Here is a 19,358-nt window from a genome sequence, read left to right on the forward strand (position 1 = left end):
ATTAATGGGTAAGGACAATCAGATCTTTTCTGATGGAGCCCTCAGGCCTTCAGCGTCTATAAGATCTCCACTGTTTTGACAGCAATGGATACTCGAGACTCAAATGAGACTGAAGTGGTATTTGTTACCATTCCTGTTTTGTTTGTTTTTTAACCATTGTAAAGCCGATTTCCTTCAGCTACAAAGCAATTAGTATATTGTACATCAGCTCTAGCCATTGGGCTGAATTTTCATGGTGATTGTGGTGATAAATTGGGAGGATTTTGGTCTGCACAGACTTTTAGTCTCAGGGTGTCTTTATGACACATTAAGATCACTTTCTTTTCCCAAAAGTGAAGATCCACCACTGAAGAAACGATTATCAGCTTATGACCACAACTGAGTCCCAAACTCTGTTGTAAAGTGAGACATTTGTTAAGTGAATTTTGCCCCATTTTAAGAACTCACTTACCACAGATGTTAAGTAAATCACTGTGGTTGTTAAGTTAGAAAAAAGCTTTTGTTAAGTGGCTTTGCTTGTCAGAAGGTCACAAAAGGGGATCACATGATCCCAGGATACTGCGGCCATCATAAATATGAACCATTTGCCAAACATCTGAATTTGGATCATGTGACCATGGGAATGCTGCAACAGCCATGTGAAAAACAGTCATAATTCATTTTTACAGTGCCATTTTAATTTTGAACAGACATTAAATGAACTCTTGTAAGTCAAGAACCTGCCGTATTGTATCAGCTTGGGAGGAACAAAACAAAGGCATCTGAGGTGGGATATTCTTCGTTATTAGAGACAATCTCTTTGATACTGTATCTATCTATCTATCTATCTATCTATCTATCTATCTATCTATCTATCTATCTATCATCTATCTATCTATCTATCTATCTATCTATCTATCTATCTATCATCATCTAAACAAATAAACAAAGAAACAAACAGTTCTGTGTGTGTATGTTCCAGCATAATTCTGGAACTCCTCTAACAATTTCAACCAAACTTGGTACACAGATGACTTACTCTCTGGAAACAAATATTATGGGGATAAGACACCCCTAACACCCCTCAGGGTGTGTTCTGTTAAGATACAGTCTGTCATGCCTTAAAATGGCTTCTATTGTACTGCAGTAAAATGGCTTCTACTGTGCAGCGCAGTAGAGTTGCCATGGTAACGGCTTCACAGTACTCCACAAGGAGGGTCCCTCTAGTAAGGGGGAAAATCCAACATTAGAAATTATGTTTGATCCAGACATTTCCCCCCTATAAATAAATACCTGGCAATGCCAGGTTATTGGCTAGTATCCTATAAAACCTGAAAAATCAGCATGGGACCATAGCATTATAGCTTGAAAAATTAGGTTTCAGTTGTATCTGCTATCCAAACAGGAGGATATGGTAGAATAAATACTAATATTAGGTTATTATATACTGATCATTAGGTTTGGAGAAAAATTTTGATTAATCCATTCAGAGCTTAAAGACAATACTAGTTTAACATTCCAAACTTTAAAGATACAAATACTACTGTATGTTCTATGGATTAGCCTTCCTAACAAGAGAGAAATATACCTTTTTCAATTGACTGCATGTCCTTTCAAATTATATTTGATTTCTTTGTGGATCAGTTTTACTAATCCATGATTTTTTTTCACAATAAAAACCTGTACTTTTATGTTTTGAAGCTCACACTAAATTGAGGAAGTAATGTCAGACCTCAAAGCTACTGCTTCCATGTATATACCACAGTTCTTGATGCTGTGCAATATAAATGAAGAGAAAAATCAAACTCACAGCAAGCAAAATAACTGTTTATTGACAAATTACATTTTATCTTACTTCTCATTGTATAGTTACATATTATGAAAATATGAGGTTTCCTTTTATGTCTTGTTTTAAGGAGGTAAAGGATTAAAAGATTACAAAGTAATCATACAACATATTATTTCGCTTTGTTACATATATACTAAATTATCCATTTTAACTTTCTACAGAAAATACTAAACAGACAAACCTAAAACAAAATAAAAAAATCTTTTGCAGTTCGTTTCACCTTTGAAAATCAGTCATGACTGAGAAACAAAACTCTCTCTAGTACAAATGTTCTGGATTTATCACATTTATACAACTGCAGGTGTTTACCCCATCACATGCTGGGAAACAACTGTTTCATCATGAAGTTGGATTAAGTTGCATTATTCCACAGTATAATATTCACTCATTGATTTGGTGTCACTTATGGGAGAAATTCTTCATTAGCCACCCGTAGCTACACCCACGTAGTTAACTTTGTGAGTGAGACATTTTTCTCTCCTTCACAGTACCTCCAAATCTTTAAATTGCGAGTCCAACTTTAAAACTAGAGGGTTGCAGCCAAATCTGTAACTTTAGGAGATCCTGGTTGTATCTCTTTTAGACTGTAACAGAGTATTATATAAATTTTTTATTGATGTTAAGCACAAGAGTATCCATTTAATGATACAAAACTCTTTGGAAGACCAATTATAGTACAATATAATATATTATATTACATACTGTATAATTATTATATAGTATACAATAATTTATGTTATACTTTTCCAAGGTTCTTTTTTGCTCCAGTAACTCAGGCTATATCTTCCAATTTCTCCTCTTGATGTATCTCTAGGAAAATTAAAGTGTAGCTCTCATTTTCTACAGTCAGAAAAAGGAAGCTAAATTTTCTAATGTACAGATCACCAATAGACGCTACCATCAGGATTTAACACATTTCAAGGCTCATAACAAATCCTTCACAGAATCTGTTTTGAATAACAGGGCTGAGGTTTGAGAAAGCATGAAGTCATTTTTAAAAATATCACCACTAGGCAATTCAGATTGTCCCCATCCTCTTGGACTGAACAGGAAGTTTTCAGGGCAGATGGTGAGGCTCACAGGCAGGTTTAAATCTTGACAATTGCATTTTTAGAAACTGAATGCTAATTATCCCTTTTGGTACGTAGGGGGTATTGAAACCATGTTCATACATCCATGCACAAGATATGCACAGTACATGCCACACTAGCTCATGTTTGCTAATACATGGATATGAAAATATCACTAATCCCCACCCACCCCACTTCCAATTGCTGAGAGTCATTTGAAAGTCATCTGATTCCCACCAGACTGGTACCAAAAGTAGTCACTGTTGATATCTGTCAAGAATCATACTTCCCTATTGATTTCTACTTGATGGCTTTTTGTTTGGCTACGCTCCCCAGACTTGTGCAGCATGCAATGGCTGGACAATAGAGAGAAATCTCAATAAAAAGTGGCAATGGGGGGGAACAAAAGCATACAGTAGAAAATATGGGACTAACTGTTAGAAACTGCAGGGGTAAATCTATATCTAATAAATTACTCTCAACAGTGGCTTCACATGACAAAATAATATCCAGCAAATGCTATTTATACAAAAGTCAAAAATTCTTTATTACTGGTCAATGATCCCGACTAAATAACGCTTATTTAATAAAACCTACAAAACAGTAGAAGATTGTAAATGATGCTTTATTTGAACTATGCAAAAATGAAAGGCTGGGAGTGGAGAACTTTGTGCTAGTGTCACCATCTTCCTTTCAGAAGCAAGCAGATGATTTCACTCCCCTTTTCCCCACTGCCTCTTTTAACCTCTGAAAATCTGCTCTGGGAGAAATTGTCCTTCTCCTCCCATTCTACTTTTCTGGATTTTGTCTTTTCCATGAGCAGAAAGATCTATTTTCTTCACAGAGTCTGGTCTGACTACAGACATATTTAAGGATAAAACATGTCAAGACGTGAAACTTGATCTGGAACATGAGATGTCACAGAGCAAGTATGATTTGTTTCTTCATGACAAAACAGAGGGCTGTAAGCCAAACAGTTTCGAAGGGAAACTTTTTTTAAAAAAAATAAAGAAGTACAATAAAATCCTATAAAGTCCCATATCTTGCCACATTTAAAGTTGTGAGATCTTTGTTTGCCAGAAGGTTCCACAGCTTCCTACACATTATAATACTGTGGCAACACAGTATTGTTGTGGCCCGCAGGTGGACAGCGAAGCTGGCAGCAGAGTCAGACAGTGAGGAGGTTGGGGAGGAACATGGGCCAGTCCTGGGGGCTGACGAAAGCTCAGACAAGGGCTCTGCGTTGGAGGCAGAGGGGGAGCTAGACAGCAATGAGGCAGAGGAACAGCTGGAGACTGTGCCCATGTGGAGAGCTGTCAGAAGACAAGAACAACTAAGAAATCAGGGTAGACTTGGGAGTAAAGACACACCTTGGAGGTGATTGGCCCCTCCCAGAGGAAACAAAAAAGGAGCGAATAGGGAGTGGGCATTTGCAGGAAACCATTCTTTCAGTCATTTCAAGAGTGGAAAGTTCTGTTTATGACTATAAGAGACTCTGTGCCAAGTGTTGCCATGCCCTGCATTTGGAAACTAGTTATCTGGCAGCTCTCCAAGAGAGATAAGGTTTGTATTGATAAATATTCCTCTGAAAGTCTGTTTGCCAAGCCTTCCTGACTGGGAATGAAAGGAATTCACAGTCGTGTAAATAAAAGAGGTTCTGACGGGACCAAGACTCTGCTTCATTCTTTTTAAGGAAGCCTAGATCAGAACAAGTATGTCTCCAGTGAGTGGACTGACTACAGATTGACTTTTAAAGATCAACAATTCTTATTCATCAGAAATTCTGTTCTGTAAGTGGCATTAGCCCATCCCCCATTATTGTCCCCTCCTGATTCCTGTGATAATTACCTCAAAAAGCCATTGCCCATTACTGTGTTGTGTACAATGTACATGATCACATGGAGAATTTCCTTACCAGGTATAATTTTTACTTCATAAATTGCAATCACTTAAAGGGTTCCTCTGCTTTCAGTATTGCCTCTTTGGGAGAGGCAGTGTGGTGAGTTTGAAAACCTGAGTCTGCTTGTGGCCCTTTGCCTCGTGGTTAATGTCTGAAGGTTAGCTGCTTTGTTGATGAAAAAAAAAACCACACAATTTGAAAAGAAGACAACAGTAAGAAAGCTTTATAAAGAAAACACTCGAGGGGTCGTTCCTGCGCTTCCGAAAGCAGAAAGAGCTTAAACTGAAGTTACCTCTTGGAATGTTTTTTTGGTTTGATTTGACCTCTCAAGCAATGTCAATCTTGACCTTGTACTGCTCAGGGTGTGGCAGTCCTCATTGTTTTCTTCAGCAAGTGGCCTTTCTCTTGATTTGATTTAGTCTTGCACTGAGGATATGTCACTTTTATTTTTCTCTGAAACAAAATGGAAGTGTCAGAGAGCACGGGGAACAAGGTCTTCCTCATTTATTATACTAATGTGGTTAAGTTCAGTTACCTATTACTCTGATAAAAGCTGAGCAGTGTGCCTCCCCTAATTCATTAGTGGCAAGACAGATATATTTTCCAGTATCGGCAACAACTGCGTTTCTTTTTACAAGGTAGTAGATGTCCCCTAATTTCTCAATCTGAAAAAAAGAAACATGAAAAGAGATTAGCACTGAAATGAAAGGCGTAAGCCACTGTTCCCAAAGGAAACGTTTAAACATACACTTATTTCTCTTGCTGCCATTCTGATGCCATCTTTTGTCCAAATGACATCTGGCCTTGGCTCTCCGTGTATTGTACAGTGTAGATCTAAATCATCACCTTCTTGCAGAATCAGGTGTCCAAATTTGTTTATGAAGTTGGGCTGTTTTCCTTGTACTGACAAAGGAAGAGAGACACAAAGAAAACAAATACATTGCGCTTAAAATAACGACATTCAGCTAAGGAAATGAAGCTGGACACCACAGAGAGGCTATTGATAGGAAACTGAGTCACATGCAACAAATGTGATGTTAAACTGGATTGCAAGGTGAATATGACCATGCAACAGAATGGGACTGTTAAAACTGAGGGTACATCAATAAAAAAAAAGTTTCTGTATAGATTCTTGTTGGAATATAAGCTAGAGGAGGAACATGTCAAAGAAACCATGGTCGCCTGGGCGAAAAATTTCGGTTACAATGTGGAATTGGCTAAGTGGGAAAAACTTTGGATACTTAATCAGAAACTAACATTGGCTACGGTGTATAAAGAAAATCTTTATAAGATGTTCTACAGATGGCATCTCCCCCCAGCACGGCTTTCCAAAATGTTCAAAAATCTGGCCCCAAACTGTTGGAAGTGTAAAAAAACACCAGGCACTTTCTATCATATGTGGTGGACGTGCAATGAGGCAAAAAAATATTGGAAAATGATTCAATCATGGTTAGAACAAATGGTGGGAGAACAAATTATGTTTAAACCAGAAACCTTTCTCCTAGGCATAATACTGGAGGGGTTTAAGAAAGATACACTTTATTTAATTATACATATACTAACTGCAGCGTGCATAACCTATGCACAGTATTGGAAAAAAGAAAATACACCATCAGAACTTGATATAATCAGAAAAGTGTTGGCCTGTGCAGAAGCAGATAGGCTCACTCTTGAACTTAAAAATAAAGGGGAATCAGAATATTTTGAAGTATGGAACAGATTTTATGATTGGTATAAAACAAGATGACAAGACTGGAAGAAATGTATATATTGTGATTGGACAGAAGGATAGACAATGTATTAAGTAGATTAATTGTCAATGGTTGAAATTAGCTGTACATAATGTGAATGTATGGTCACTCCGACTCCGCGGTATTGCATTGTGTTAAATGTAAAAATAATAAAAATATATTTTTAAAAAAGTTTCTAAGTTACAGAAAGTAATAGTTCCATTCTATTCTGCATTGGCCAAACCTTATTTCGAGTGCTGTATAAAGTTCTGGAAAGTATTAGCGCGACTGGAACAGGTGTGGAAAGCAGTAACAAAAATGATCAAAGAGTTGGAAAGTGAGGCCACGTTCCGAGGCTGAAACAGATCCCTGAGCACAGAAGACTAAGCTGTAAATCCCACTGCCGATTTCTCACCCTGCATTTAGATCTATTTCAGTCATAAGGCCTGCCTGAGGCAAGATGGGGAATCTACTGCTGCTTCCAAGCAGCAATGGGAAGAAATGTGTTTTATGGGAAGAGATTTGCAAGAGACGCTTGATTACCAAGCTTGGATTTGTTGGGAAATCTCCCCTCCCTGATTGACCAAGAAAGATACTTTCTGACTGAGCACTGGATCTCTGCAGGTGCTTCAGTTACAGTGTAGAGATCCCCACACCGCTCTGAGCACTTTAAGCCCCCAAGCATGAAGTTTAAATTTCAAATGTAAACTTAGATTTGTGTACTTAAAAAAAAAGATTATGTGGAAAGACTCTGAAATATTCACAATAAAGGAATGGTTAGTGAAGAGGAGCAAATTTGCAAAGATGGCAACTTAACTTGTTTGATTATGGCTAAGACAATAAGTACATTTGCTAGTAACCTTTTATAGATCTTTTGCTGAAGACAGGGGAAAAATGAACATGTGATTTAGGAGTTTGCTGATTAGAAAAAGAAAAAATATGGAGGGAAGGGAGCATAACCTAACTTTAGACAGAAAAAAATAAAATGCATTTATAACTGCTCTAAAGAAGATTGGAAGCTGCTCCTCTCTATATTTTTTCTGGTTTTTCTGTTTCACTTTTTTGTATTTTTTCCTTCATTTCTTTCCTATTTACTTATTATTTCCTTTTACTTTTCTTTCTTTCTTTCCTTCCTTCCTTTCTTTTTTTAAATTTTGATGCTTTTACTTTGCAAAAAAAAAAACCCACCATTTAATAAAAATTAGTTTAAAAAAGATGATTGTTTGTAAGGGCACTAGGACTAGGGGGAAAACTGAGAAGATGAATCATGTTGAGCCTTAAGAAGAAATGAAGAAATCACGGCTGGGGGGGGGGGGGGATATTATGACCCTTAAGTCCTGAAGGGGGAGAAGGGACTCTGTCTAAAAGATCAAGACTTCATTTCAAGTGCAAGAGGACAGGACATGAAATAAAAACAAACAAAATAAAATAAGCTGTTTGCTAGCAAATACATCTTGATCAAATGCTATGGAAAACCTTAATTATAGGACCCAAATTGAAAACAATTATTGATGCATTCCAGCAGAGGCTGAATCCTGGTGAGTATGCTTTAATTTGGGTTCATGCAATAAACAGAGAGATGGGCCTAAATGATGTTACATCTTTGGAGTTTTTCATAAGCTGCAGCAAAGATTTTAGAAGTAATAGAACAGTATGGGATCTGTGTAGGTATAGTATTCATATCAACAATTCACCTGAAAAGCTATGCTCACATGCTAGGGATGCTTTTAAAGCCTCAGTCACTTTCTGAGGTTATTTTGTAGATGAACTAAACCTTACTACAGAGCATAAAGTACTTGATCCCACTGCGGCAACCCAGGTTGTAATTCTGCCTTACACAGCAAAACTGACAGGGACTCTAGGCCAGCGTTTTCAAACTTGGCAATTAAGATCTGTAGACTTCAACTCTCTGAATGCTAGGAGTTAAGAACCACATATCTTAAAAATTGCCAGGTTTGAAAGACACTGATTTAAAATTATATTTATCTGTAAACCTGCATAAAAATCTTCCCACGAGAAAATGTTCCTGTTTGCCTTGTGGCACAAATTATTGGAAGCAAATTTTGGCTCTCCATACCTGTGCTGCAAAAATCCAGATGAGAGTTAGAGAGTTGCAAAGGCAAGCATAAAGCTTTTTTTCCTTCAACTAGCCATCATTTGAAATTTGGCACATCCATACTTCAACTAAATTGTCATGAAATGGGTATAGAAAACTCTTACCATCTGAATTTTTGCTGTGGGAGGTCTAAGTAAATAAATAACAGAGTTAGTGCACAGGTCTTTGGTGTTGTATTAGACTGCTGCAATTACACAGAATTGTGTTAAAAATAGGGGGGAAAGGAGGCTGGTATACAATGCTTAACACTTTGTTTTTTACTTTAGCAATCCCACTTACACAAAAATAAATCAGGTGTGGTTAAGCAATACAGTATGGCACGCATCATTGCTTCTTAAGGATAAAGCCATTTTTAGTTCTTGGATTAAGTGATTATATGAAGATTTGAGAAAATGTAATTCTCCTGACAGATTCCTCCACAAATAGATACTTTATGAACAAAAGGGGAGGGAGACAACTACTATTAGTTCAATTCCCTGCTAATTTGAAGAAGAAGAAGAAAAAAAGAAATTTAACCAAATTAAAACTTCTTCTCTCCTTCCTGAGGCACCATATCATTATCAACAGTGGTACCGGAGAAAATCAAGAGTCTTTGATTTGTTGATTTATGGCACTCAGTTTTTCTCTTTTGTTTAGTTCCTTAGTTGTGCATTTATGCTGTATTGGACAGTGGGGAATACTTTGATAACCGAAAGATATCAAATAAGGGCAAAGAAGAAGACTCAGAGATAGGTTGCAGGAACTGCAGAGAGATTAAGAGCAAAGCTTTGCAAGAAACTTGAAACCATGGAATTGAGAGAGGAAAGCTTCTTACATTCACTAAAAGAAAATGTGTGGCATACAGGACTTCTCATCTCTGTGTTATAAATGCAAAAATATTGTTCAAATGAGATTTTCCCCAGCATAGGCTTCTTCTTTAGATGGAGGTTTACAGGGAGAAATAAAGTATTTCTTTATAATACTTTATTTTTCTTTTTAGTTGGCAGATTTGAAATTGCATAGAAACAGACCCTCTTCTTAGTAAAAGTCTAACAGAAATTATTATAAAATAGGCACTTTGTCATGGAAACAATACAACTGAAGCAGCTCCATAGTTCACACATCTGTGTAGAGTGAGATACTTTCTTATGATTTCTATTTCAGACTCTATTTACCCATGAGGGCTTTTCACTTAAGATTCGCAAACAGCAAACAAGCCTTTGCAGTAAAGTCTGTTCACATAAAATCACAAAGAATCTTGTTAGGCATATGTTAATCCTGGTATAAATCTAACATATGTTGGCATAATCTGTAGAAGTAATCCTATATTCTTCTGAACACTTTTGAGAACACCATGGAGAGCGGGAAAAAAAACAAGCAGATGGATCATCAAATAAATCATCCCAGAGTTTTCACTTGAGGCACGAATAATCAAAATTCACAGAATACCAGAGTTGGAAGGGACCTTGGAGGTCTTCTACTCTAATACCCCACTCAAGCAGGAGATCCTATAACATTTCAGACAAGTGGTTGTCCAATCTCTTTAAAAACCTCCAGTAACAGAGGACCCACAACTTCTGAAGGCAAACCATTCCAATGGCTTAATTGTTCTAACTGCCAGGAAATTTCTCCTTAGTTCTAGATTGCTTCTCTCCTTGATTAGTTTCCATCCATTGTTCTTGTCCTGTCTTCTGGAGAATAGGTCGACTCCTTTGTGGCAACCCTTGAGAGATTGGAACACTGCTATCATGTCACCCTAGTCCTTCTTTTCATTCAACGTATCTAATTCCTGCAACCATTCTTCATATGTTTTAGCCTCCAGTCCCCGAATCATCTTTATTGCTCTTCTCTGCACTCTTTCTAGAACCTCAACATCCTTTTTATATTGTGGCAACCAGAACTGGCTATAATATTCCAACTGTGGTATTGCTTTCTCAAATTATTGCACAGACACATTATGAACGGACCTAGTTGTCGGGAAAAGGCTCTAATGCTAGAAAAGGGGGAATGAAATGGAGGAAAAGGATGATCAGAAGCAAGACAGACAAACCTAGTTACAGTGCAATGAGTGCACCTTTGGAAGACATGAAAGAATAAGTTAGGGATAGATCATCATAGAGAAAATATGAGTAATTCTGTGTCTGAGATGGATAGTCTCTAAATTTGATGTTAAATAAATATTTATGTGCTTGCTAAGAGTTGACATTGACCTGATGGCACATAATTAATTAATCTTATATTAGTACGTAATCATGGCCTACACATAGACAGGTTGAGCCTTCTTTCACTTTAAGTAAAAATATTGGAAAATGACTTATATTTGTTTTAAAAAATTGGCATGATAAATATTTCAAGGTATGGCAGAACTGTCATCAATCGACTGTAGGAAGATCAATCAGCCTGGACTTAAGGGACCCATTTTTCTTTCATTCCTCTATTACTTGGAAATTAAGATTGAGGTCTATTTCCTCTATAAGGTCTCTCTTCTCATTATTTTATATTATTTCTAATTCCTGAAGTTATTGCTTATGTGTTAGCTTTGTTGAAGAAGACACAAAATATCAGATTGTGATTTATTTCGATCCATTTTCCTTCTGGGAGATTCCAAAACCCCAAAATGAATATTATTAAATGTAGAGTTGCTTTCTCATCATCTTCAATTTATCTACCCTTGAAACATTGAGTAACTAATATTTTTACAAGTACAATTTATGAAATATTAACCAACTAATGTTGAGATTTATATAGCATGGTTTAAGGTGAAAATCATTTACCTTCCCAAGAGGTCCACACAGGAAGCTATAAACAAAATGTTCTCAAAATAATGCAGAAAGATAACTTTCTGGCTTGGCTTTGGAGAAAAATGAACACAACTCAGTTTGACCGTTCTTTTTTCCAACTTGGAAATTTTGCTGATTACTGGAAACTAGCTTTGTTTTTTAAAAAGAAATTGCACATATTTATTGAGTAGACACCTGAAGAAAAACGTAAATTAGGCACTGGGGAAAACCAGGCAAACCCATTAATTTTCTGCTTTTTCTTTCCTTGGTACAAGATTGCCCTTGTTTGGCAACAAGAATAGACTTAGATAGACGAATCAGAAAACACCACAGCAGTTGACTAGATTGAAAATAAGGGGGTGATGTCTAGCTCAAATAGAGTAAATCTTTTTTTTTTACTCCCAACTCCATTTCAGTTGTAGCATCCTGATGGATCAGAGCTCCCTTCCCAGATGAGTTTGCCTTGCTTCATCTTTATTCTAAATACTTTACTCTAATTTTCATTCAATTAGGTTTGCGGAGTTGCTTACATAAAACCCGTATGAACAAGAAGGAATTAAATAAGAAATAAATCAATATAGCCAAGAACACAGCCATAAAATGCAATATTTTGCAACCAAATGGACAACGAGGATGACAACATGAAAAAGAGGACTGCTCCAGCTGCTGCAATCCTCTCCCACACCACTGTTAAAAGGGTAGAAAACGTATCCTTTTCAGGAGGAGGAGTCAAATGGTGCCAACGCTAATAGCTTATCCTATTTTCCACTCAGCCATCTTGGTCACATTTCATGGGATTGAGAAATGAAGGCACAATACTATCCAGACAGAAACAGGGTTTCTGTTTCAAAAAAACTGCAACTCAATTTTCAAACAAATTAAATTGTTTAAACAAATTAAAATGTGGTTCCAAATTACCTGGAATCGTATGTACAATCTTTTCTTTCTATTTACCTATATATCATTCAGTATGTTTAACAAAGGACAGATGATAACCAACCTTTTAAAATATATGTTTTGGAGAGTCCAATGAACCAGAAAAACACTTTTGTGTTACATTAGTCCAGTGATGGCGAACCTATGGCACGAGTGCCACAGGTGGCACGCGGAGCCATTTGCCAGGGCACGCGAGGTGTTGCCCTGTCAGATGGCCAGCAAGCATCCGTGCGCTGGCCAGCTGAGTTCACCGTTTTTAAAAGCCATTTTTCGCCCTCCCTAGGCTCCAGAGGCTTTATAGGAGCCTGGGGAGGGCGAAAAGAGCCCCCCTGCCCCCAGAGGCCCTTCCGGTTTGCTTGGAGGGTCATTTTGAGCGCTCCGAAGGCATCAGGGAAGCCTCCGGGCGGTCCCTGAAGCCTTCGGAACGCTTAAAACGATCTCCAAGCAAACCGGAAGTGAATTCCGGTTTGCTCGGAGGGTCGTTTGAAGAGCTCCGAAGGCGTCAGGGAAGCCTCCGGACAGTCCCTGAAGCCTTCAGAACGCTTAAAATGACCCTCTGAGCAACTCAGAGGGTCGTTTTAAGCATTCCGAAGGTTTCAGGGAAGCCTCTGAACAATCCCTGAAGCCTCCGGGGGGGGCTCTTTTCGCCCTCCCAGGCTCCTATAAAGCCTCTGGAGCCTGGGGAGGGTGAAAAAAGCATGTAAAAATGGGGGGAGTGCCTGTTGTGCGTGCATGCACACTGGGGGGGTCACGCATTGCATTATGGGTGCGGCACACCCGCACACGACCCCCCTGCACTCCCGCCACTTGTGGCACGCGAGCCAAAAAAGGTTCGCCATCGCTGCATTAGTCTATGGTTAAATAATAAAAAGAACTGTAGTGTTCCTGGAATGATTGATTTTAAAATACAGAGTACTCTAATTCTGTGTAAAACATTATTTGTATGTAATCCAACATTATTTTTCTAATCTTTAAATTTTGTTGATAATTTTCTTGATTTAGCTTGTATAAAAACTTTTTCCAATGCTTACTACAGTTCCACAGACTCCTAAAACTCCTTAATGAAGCAAAGAATACAACAATCTCCATTTAGTTGCCTAAGGTAATTTACATTCCCTTTAAAAAGTATTTTAAAGTCATATAATATGTCAGTAATAACCAAATTAATGATGACAATCCAATTTTGAAATTGTACTCTGCAAATTAAAGTTCTACCCACCACTTTTTAAAGGATTTGTTCCAGATAATCAATTTTTCAAGAGAATTCAAACAAAAATGTTAGTTTCTGGTCCAATAATACCCCAATATGTCTAATCACCTTAAGCGCTGAAATATCACCAAATTCCTCCTGTTGTTGTTACTGAAATTAACAAATACAGTCAATGATACAGAAGACAATGTGGAAAACTGAAATCACCCTTATTATATAAAAGCCAAAACTTTAAGAGATAAATTTTTGATATTTTACTGTTCCATACAAAATTTAGCATTAACATGCCAACTTATTTGCAAAGCCCAATTAAAATAGGCAAAACTCTCAAAATTTATATCAGTCTTGAAGCCATATTTATTTTCATTACATTTATCTTTATCCACAGACTCTTAAGCATTTTGATTCATCATTTCAAGTTCTCTTTTTTTCTCTACCACTTGAGACATTTACTTCTACCAAGCAGCATATTTCCCCAAGAATAATTATCCCACATATTCAGTAAAAACAAACAGTAAACAAATCTTCTTTGACACAGTTCTTTGGATACTTTATTGTCAATGGGCAGGTTTTTAGATTTATTCTAACATATTGTATATTCAGAATTTCTTCCCAAATTGCTATACCACTTCTTCATAGTAGGTAAAGTTCTTTAAAGAATTGTTAAAAGGGATTAAAATACTATCTGCATATAACAATTTGTATTCGGTTCCTATACCTGGAACCACCAAATGGTCATCTGGCAATCTAACTAAAAATGCAAAGGTTCCAACATCAAAGTTTAAAGGAGACAAGAGGCATCATTTCTGAGTACCATATCTCATCTTAACTGTAAGGAAAATAGTCCCATTAATAACTACTGAAGTAGGCAGGATGAGAATAATATTTTATTTCCAATAAATACAATTCACTAGAATTTTTTTAATCAAAATTTTGGGCAAGTATTTCCAAGTCAGAACATTTTTTTAGGCATTTGGAAATGCTGGGTTTGAATCTGGATTCTCTTCCATGCAAAACAAGACTAGTGTAGCAGTTGAAACATTGGGTAAAATGTCCTGTCTTGTGAAAATTCAGGAGTGACTTTGATTCAGTCACTCCGTCTCATTGCAACGAACTTCCCAGGATAGGTAAATTCCAAGTCTGGGGGAAAAAATTGGAGGAAGAAGTACTACCCTATTTCCCTGAAAATAAGACCTCCCCAGATAATAAGCCCAATTGGGCTTTTGAGCGCATGCGCTAAAATAAGCCTTCCCCAAAATATATTGCAACACAGCAGCAGCCATGAGGTGATCACGCTCACTGCCTCTTGCACCTCAAAAATAATAACACTTCCCCGAAAATAAAGCCAAGCGCTTATTTCAGGGGTCAAAAGAAAATAAGAGAAACATGGAGAAACAGGGTATGTACATAATTTTAAGCTCCTGCGTACACAAATTCATAGACTATAAAGCTAACAAAATTGTAACAAAATTAACAAGTGGCCTTTTCTATTGGCTATGTTCAGAATTTCATGTTCTGGTTGGGTTTAAGTTTGTTTAGAAACTGGATTAAAATTCAGCAGATTAAGTTTTTCTTAGCATAGAAATTCATCGGCTACATTTATAGATAACATTATAATTTCTTGAACAAATGCTTGTGGCCTGGTCTACACATAACAAGTAACCATGACTGATAGATCTATACATCAAACAAACTGGAACCAGGCAAATAACGTTATAGCTTAGTGTGATGTGTGCACCAAGGGCATGTTTTGGCTTTTGTAATTTTTTTATATATTTTAATAGAGAAAGGAAAATGGACACAATTGGGAATGAAGGTAGGATACCATATCCAGGCTACAAAACCCTGCTCAATGACTAGTTGGTAGAACATCGTCTTCTGTATTTTTCTGTTTCCTAGTATTCCAGATGAATACTGTCTAGTATTCCGCAGATAATAAACCCAATTGGGCTTTTGAGCGCATGCGCTAAAATAAGCCCTCCCCCCCCCAAATATTGCAACACAGCAGCAGCCATGAAGTGATCACGCTCACTGCCTCTTGCACTTCAAAAATAATAACACTTCCCTGAAAATAAAGCCAAGTGCTTATTTCAGGGGTCAAAAGAAAATAAGAGATGCAAAATATTGCATCTCAGATATAGTAGTCTAATAAAAACAGAGTACCTGATGTTTTTTTTCTTCTAGACTGATTTTACAACCGAACAAGCATAGCTTTCCCAATAAAAAAAAAGGAAAAGGAAAGCTGGAGAAGAAAATTCTTCATACAAGAGCAAAGGAGATTAATTTGAATCTCAGTACTTACATATATGAATTTAGCAATGGAAAAACTATTTTGAAAAGAGCAGAGCAGAGGACTGAATACAAATATTAACATCATGATTTACTTCTTCTGTTAATTTCATGAATATAGAGAGACTGGGACCTAAGGGACATAAATAAATAAATAAAAATCCCAAAGAAATTTGTCCTATTCATATATTACAGAAAAAGTGATAGAGTTTTTTGTTACATGCAGTGCAATGGAAACAGCCTGCAATTTGCCATCAACTTAATCTACACAAGCATGCATTTTTAATTTCTATTTTTTTCTGTTTTCTATATATTTCAGTTTCATTGCATCTACATGATTCTAAGCAGCTGACAAATTCGGACAACAAAAACAAACATATATAAATAAAATTAAAAATGATTAAAACCAGTAAATGGTTGATCAGAATTCACTCATGATTCATACATCTTCAAAATTCATACATCATTGACTTCAGGGTTAGTCTGTCCATCATTTGCCATTTTTTTTCAAGCACTAGGAAAGATGTTCTTCATTGATCTGTCTTCATGTTAGGAGCCCAACAAGTTTAGTCTTCCTGCTTTCAAGTACAAGATTGGATTAACTTCAGTGACCCCTAAGCTATTAATATAGTCCTGCATTGAAGCATTCTTCTCTCTTTAGGATTTCAGAAGGCTGTAATGTCCTCAAAGTTACATCGAAGATCCAGGAGCGTGCCTTCCAGAAGGCGCCTCTTACTGGCTGAACAGTGACAACCACTTGGCGGGAGAATGCAGCCTTACCATTGGTCTGCCCGTCTGACTGCTGCTCTATAAAGAGCTGTCAGACTGAGAGTTCCCTGTTGGAGGTTACTGAGATGTCTTACTTGTTAGCTGTTATCTGTTAGCTCAAACAAAGGTTGTTTTTACTTCACAACCTGCCTGGTCTCCATTCCTGGTTCTCAGAATAAAGCAAGGGCAGCTCCCATTCAGCTCCCATCAGAGAGAGACATCAGGTTGGAGAAGAAGTGGCCAATGGGTCTCCAGCCCGCAAACCTGCTTTGTTTTAAAAACTAGCATGTCAGTTGATAAAATAAATTCCACAAAGTTTCCAAGATGGAAAGCAAAACAGAAACAAGATCTCTAAAAGATCTCCATCCAAACCATGAGAAGGAAAAAAAAACCTAGAACACAGAATTACATCATCCAACTCTTGCATTTTTCCTAAATGGGTAATTTACTCACCTAAAACATAGTAAAACACCAATCTTTAAAAAAATGGCATTCAATCGAACCAGGCTCCCTTTTGCCCTTTGTATCTATTTTCTATTCTCATTTGGTTCAACTATGTACTATTTTAGTTTGCCACAATGGGGCATCTGGATCCCATAAAACAATCTTCCCCTCCAAATTATTCAACTACAACCATCTTCAAAAGGACAGGCGGAAATACAGTTAGTACAGAACAGAGATATCAACTCACTGTTTTTCTGTGAAAATGAACAGCAACGGGTGTCCCAAAACTTAGTTTTGTTTCAAGATGTGCACTTAATCAGACAAAAAAATCTAAACACTTACTAACTCTCGTAGTTTATTTGTTTGTTTGTTTATTTGTTTGATCAGCCACAAATCTGTAGGCAAAAAAGTACTAGCCATCCACCAGAGCAAGCTTTTACTAAGAATAACTGAACTAAATAATTATCTAATGTTATCACCAGCGCATGCCAAACACCTAGGATTCCTCAAGGGTCACTGAAAGCAACATAGTTTCTTGGCTTGAAACCTCAGCTTCATATGTTACTGTTAAGCTTGTCCTTCTTTCATTCCATAATGTACCTCAAAAAGACATGTTGGGGGGAATCCCAAGATCCATTTATTGAACAAATAGGTTTGCAATAGCCATTTAATATTACCGAAAAGGTAGTACTAGATTCCAATCTCTTACAAGTGGGCTCACTTAAGCCTTTGTTTTAAAATGGCATGTGATGATAGCATTAGATCAGTGTGTTCTGACCTAGGTTTCCTGAGAAAGCATAAATCCCAAAACCCCTCTTTTATTTATACAGCTGTGAATTTCTGGTCATTCACAGCCTGTAATGACCAGTCTGTGAAGAGTCTGACAGATGTCTGCTCGAGGTGCCACAATCTTTCAGGGTAATGTTATTAAGCACCCACCTTTATCTCCCTTGAAATGCTGCCAGAAACCTAATTGCCAATTGGTTTTGCAAGGCCAAACATAGCACAGAGTCAAACAGGACTTCTCAGAGCTTGAACCGACTAGATGAACTAATTGCTTCCTGCAAAGGCTCACATCTGTTTGCTCCTCTTTTATGTCTTATGGGAGGGGCCAATCATCTCCAAGCCTTACTCCCGAGTTGCTCTTTTTTAAAATTGTTCTTGTCTTCTGGCAGCTCTACTCATGCGCACACTGGGAACAGCTCACACTGTTCTTCTGCCTCACTTATGTCAGACTCTGGAGGCTCCAGAGGCAGCACATAACTACCAGATAGCCCTGGCCCCCTCTCTGCCTCTGATGTAGAGCCGTCATCCGAGCCTTTCCCAGACCCCAATATTGACTCCCCAACCTCCTCACTATCCTACTCTGCTGCCAGCTCCGCAGGCCACCGGCAGACCACAACACAGTGTCTCAAAGATTGGAAAAACACAAGTCCTGCAAATTAAGACATTACTGAAAGAAAGTATCTATAGCTGTTGTTCAGAGACATTGAGATGCACTTTATGTCCTGTCATAAGTGATTAATTTGTCCCCTTGACTTCATAAAACCTGAGCATATTAATTTTATGTCAGTCTGGGAATTTAGTGATCCTTTATGGTGAGTAAACCTTAGTTCTCTTTTTAGGATAGGAACTATTAAGAGAGTAGAAAAAGCAAAATGGGCCTCTTTTTTTAAATTCAATGCGCAATTCTGGGTTTTTGTAATCAGTCCCAAAAGAAGCATTTCATTGGACATAAACCTTCATACATTCATTTTTCATGAACAGACTGCATTTAAAGAAAATGTTACACATGACCTGGAAAATATTTTCTATTCAATGAGCTAGTCTAACTTTCCTCTCTGGATCAGCCAGTTTTCACTTCACAACCCAGGAAGAGTTCATCTTTTACAGGACTACTGAATAACTAATTTGATGAACTAAAACTGTAAAATATTTACTTTTACAGCACTATAGAAAATCTGATGGAAGCCTTCTTTATAGCATCATATCCTCACCATTTACAGTATATAATCTTCTACTGTATATTGCAAGATTTCTTTCCATTTTGCAAATTTGTTCCAAAAGATTTTTGTACCTTTTTTTCTTACACATATTTCATAGAACAATTGTTATAGAAAAGTCAATTTCCAATTAAATATACATTGTTGTCAACCATGCTTTAAATGACAGAGATGCAATATACGTGTATTTTCTAAATAATGGCAATAATTCATTATGAATACTGTCATTTGAATACAGTGAGAATTTATAAGACAAATCACTCCTTAAAGACCACTATTTTTCTTCCCTTTGTCAACATTCACAA

General features: G+C 37.2%; 1 protein-coding gene across 4 annotated transcripts in view; it reads right to left on the reverse strand.

The window, feature by feature from the left end:
* Nucleotides 1-1,785: 1,785 nt before the first annotated feature.
* CCDC141 (coiled-coil domain containing 141) overlaps nt 1,786-19,358 on the reverse strand; it is a 144,514-nt gene continuing 126,941 nt past the window's right edge. For 3 of the 4 annotated variants that reach the window (XM_081936510.1, XM_081936509.1, XM_081936508.1), the window contains 3 exons: nt 5,547-5,701; nt 5,334-5,463; nt 1,786-5,251 (listed from right to left, as the gene is read on the reverse strand). In XM_081936510.1, coding sequence (XP_081792636.1) covers nt 5,214-5,251; nt 5,334-5,463; nt 5,547-5,701 — 323 coding nt within the window. In that variant the 3' untranslated portion in view covers nt 1,786-5,213. Of the gene's footprint in view, nt 5,252-5,333; nt 5,464-5,546; nt 5,702-19,358 lie in introns of those variants that run through there. The other variant, XR_014173901.1, reaches the window with a different exon arrangement.

The sequence above is a fragment of the Natrix helvetica genome, assembly GCF_964273705.1.
Source record: "Natrix helvetica genome assembly, chromosome: 1".
NCBI lineage: Eukaryota > Metazoa > Chordata > Lepidosauria > Squamata > Natricidae > Natrix > Natrix helvetica.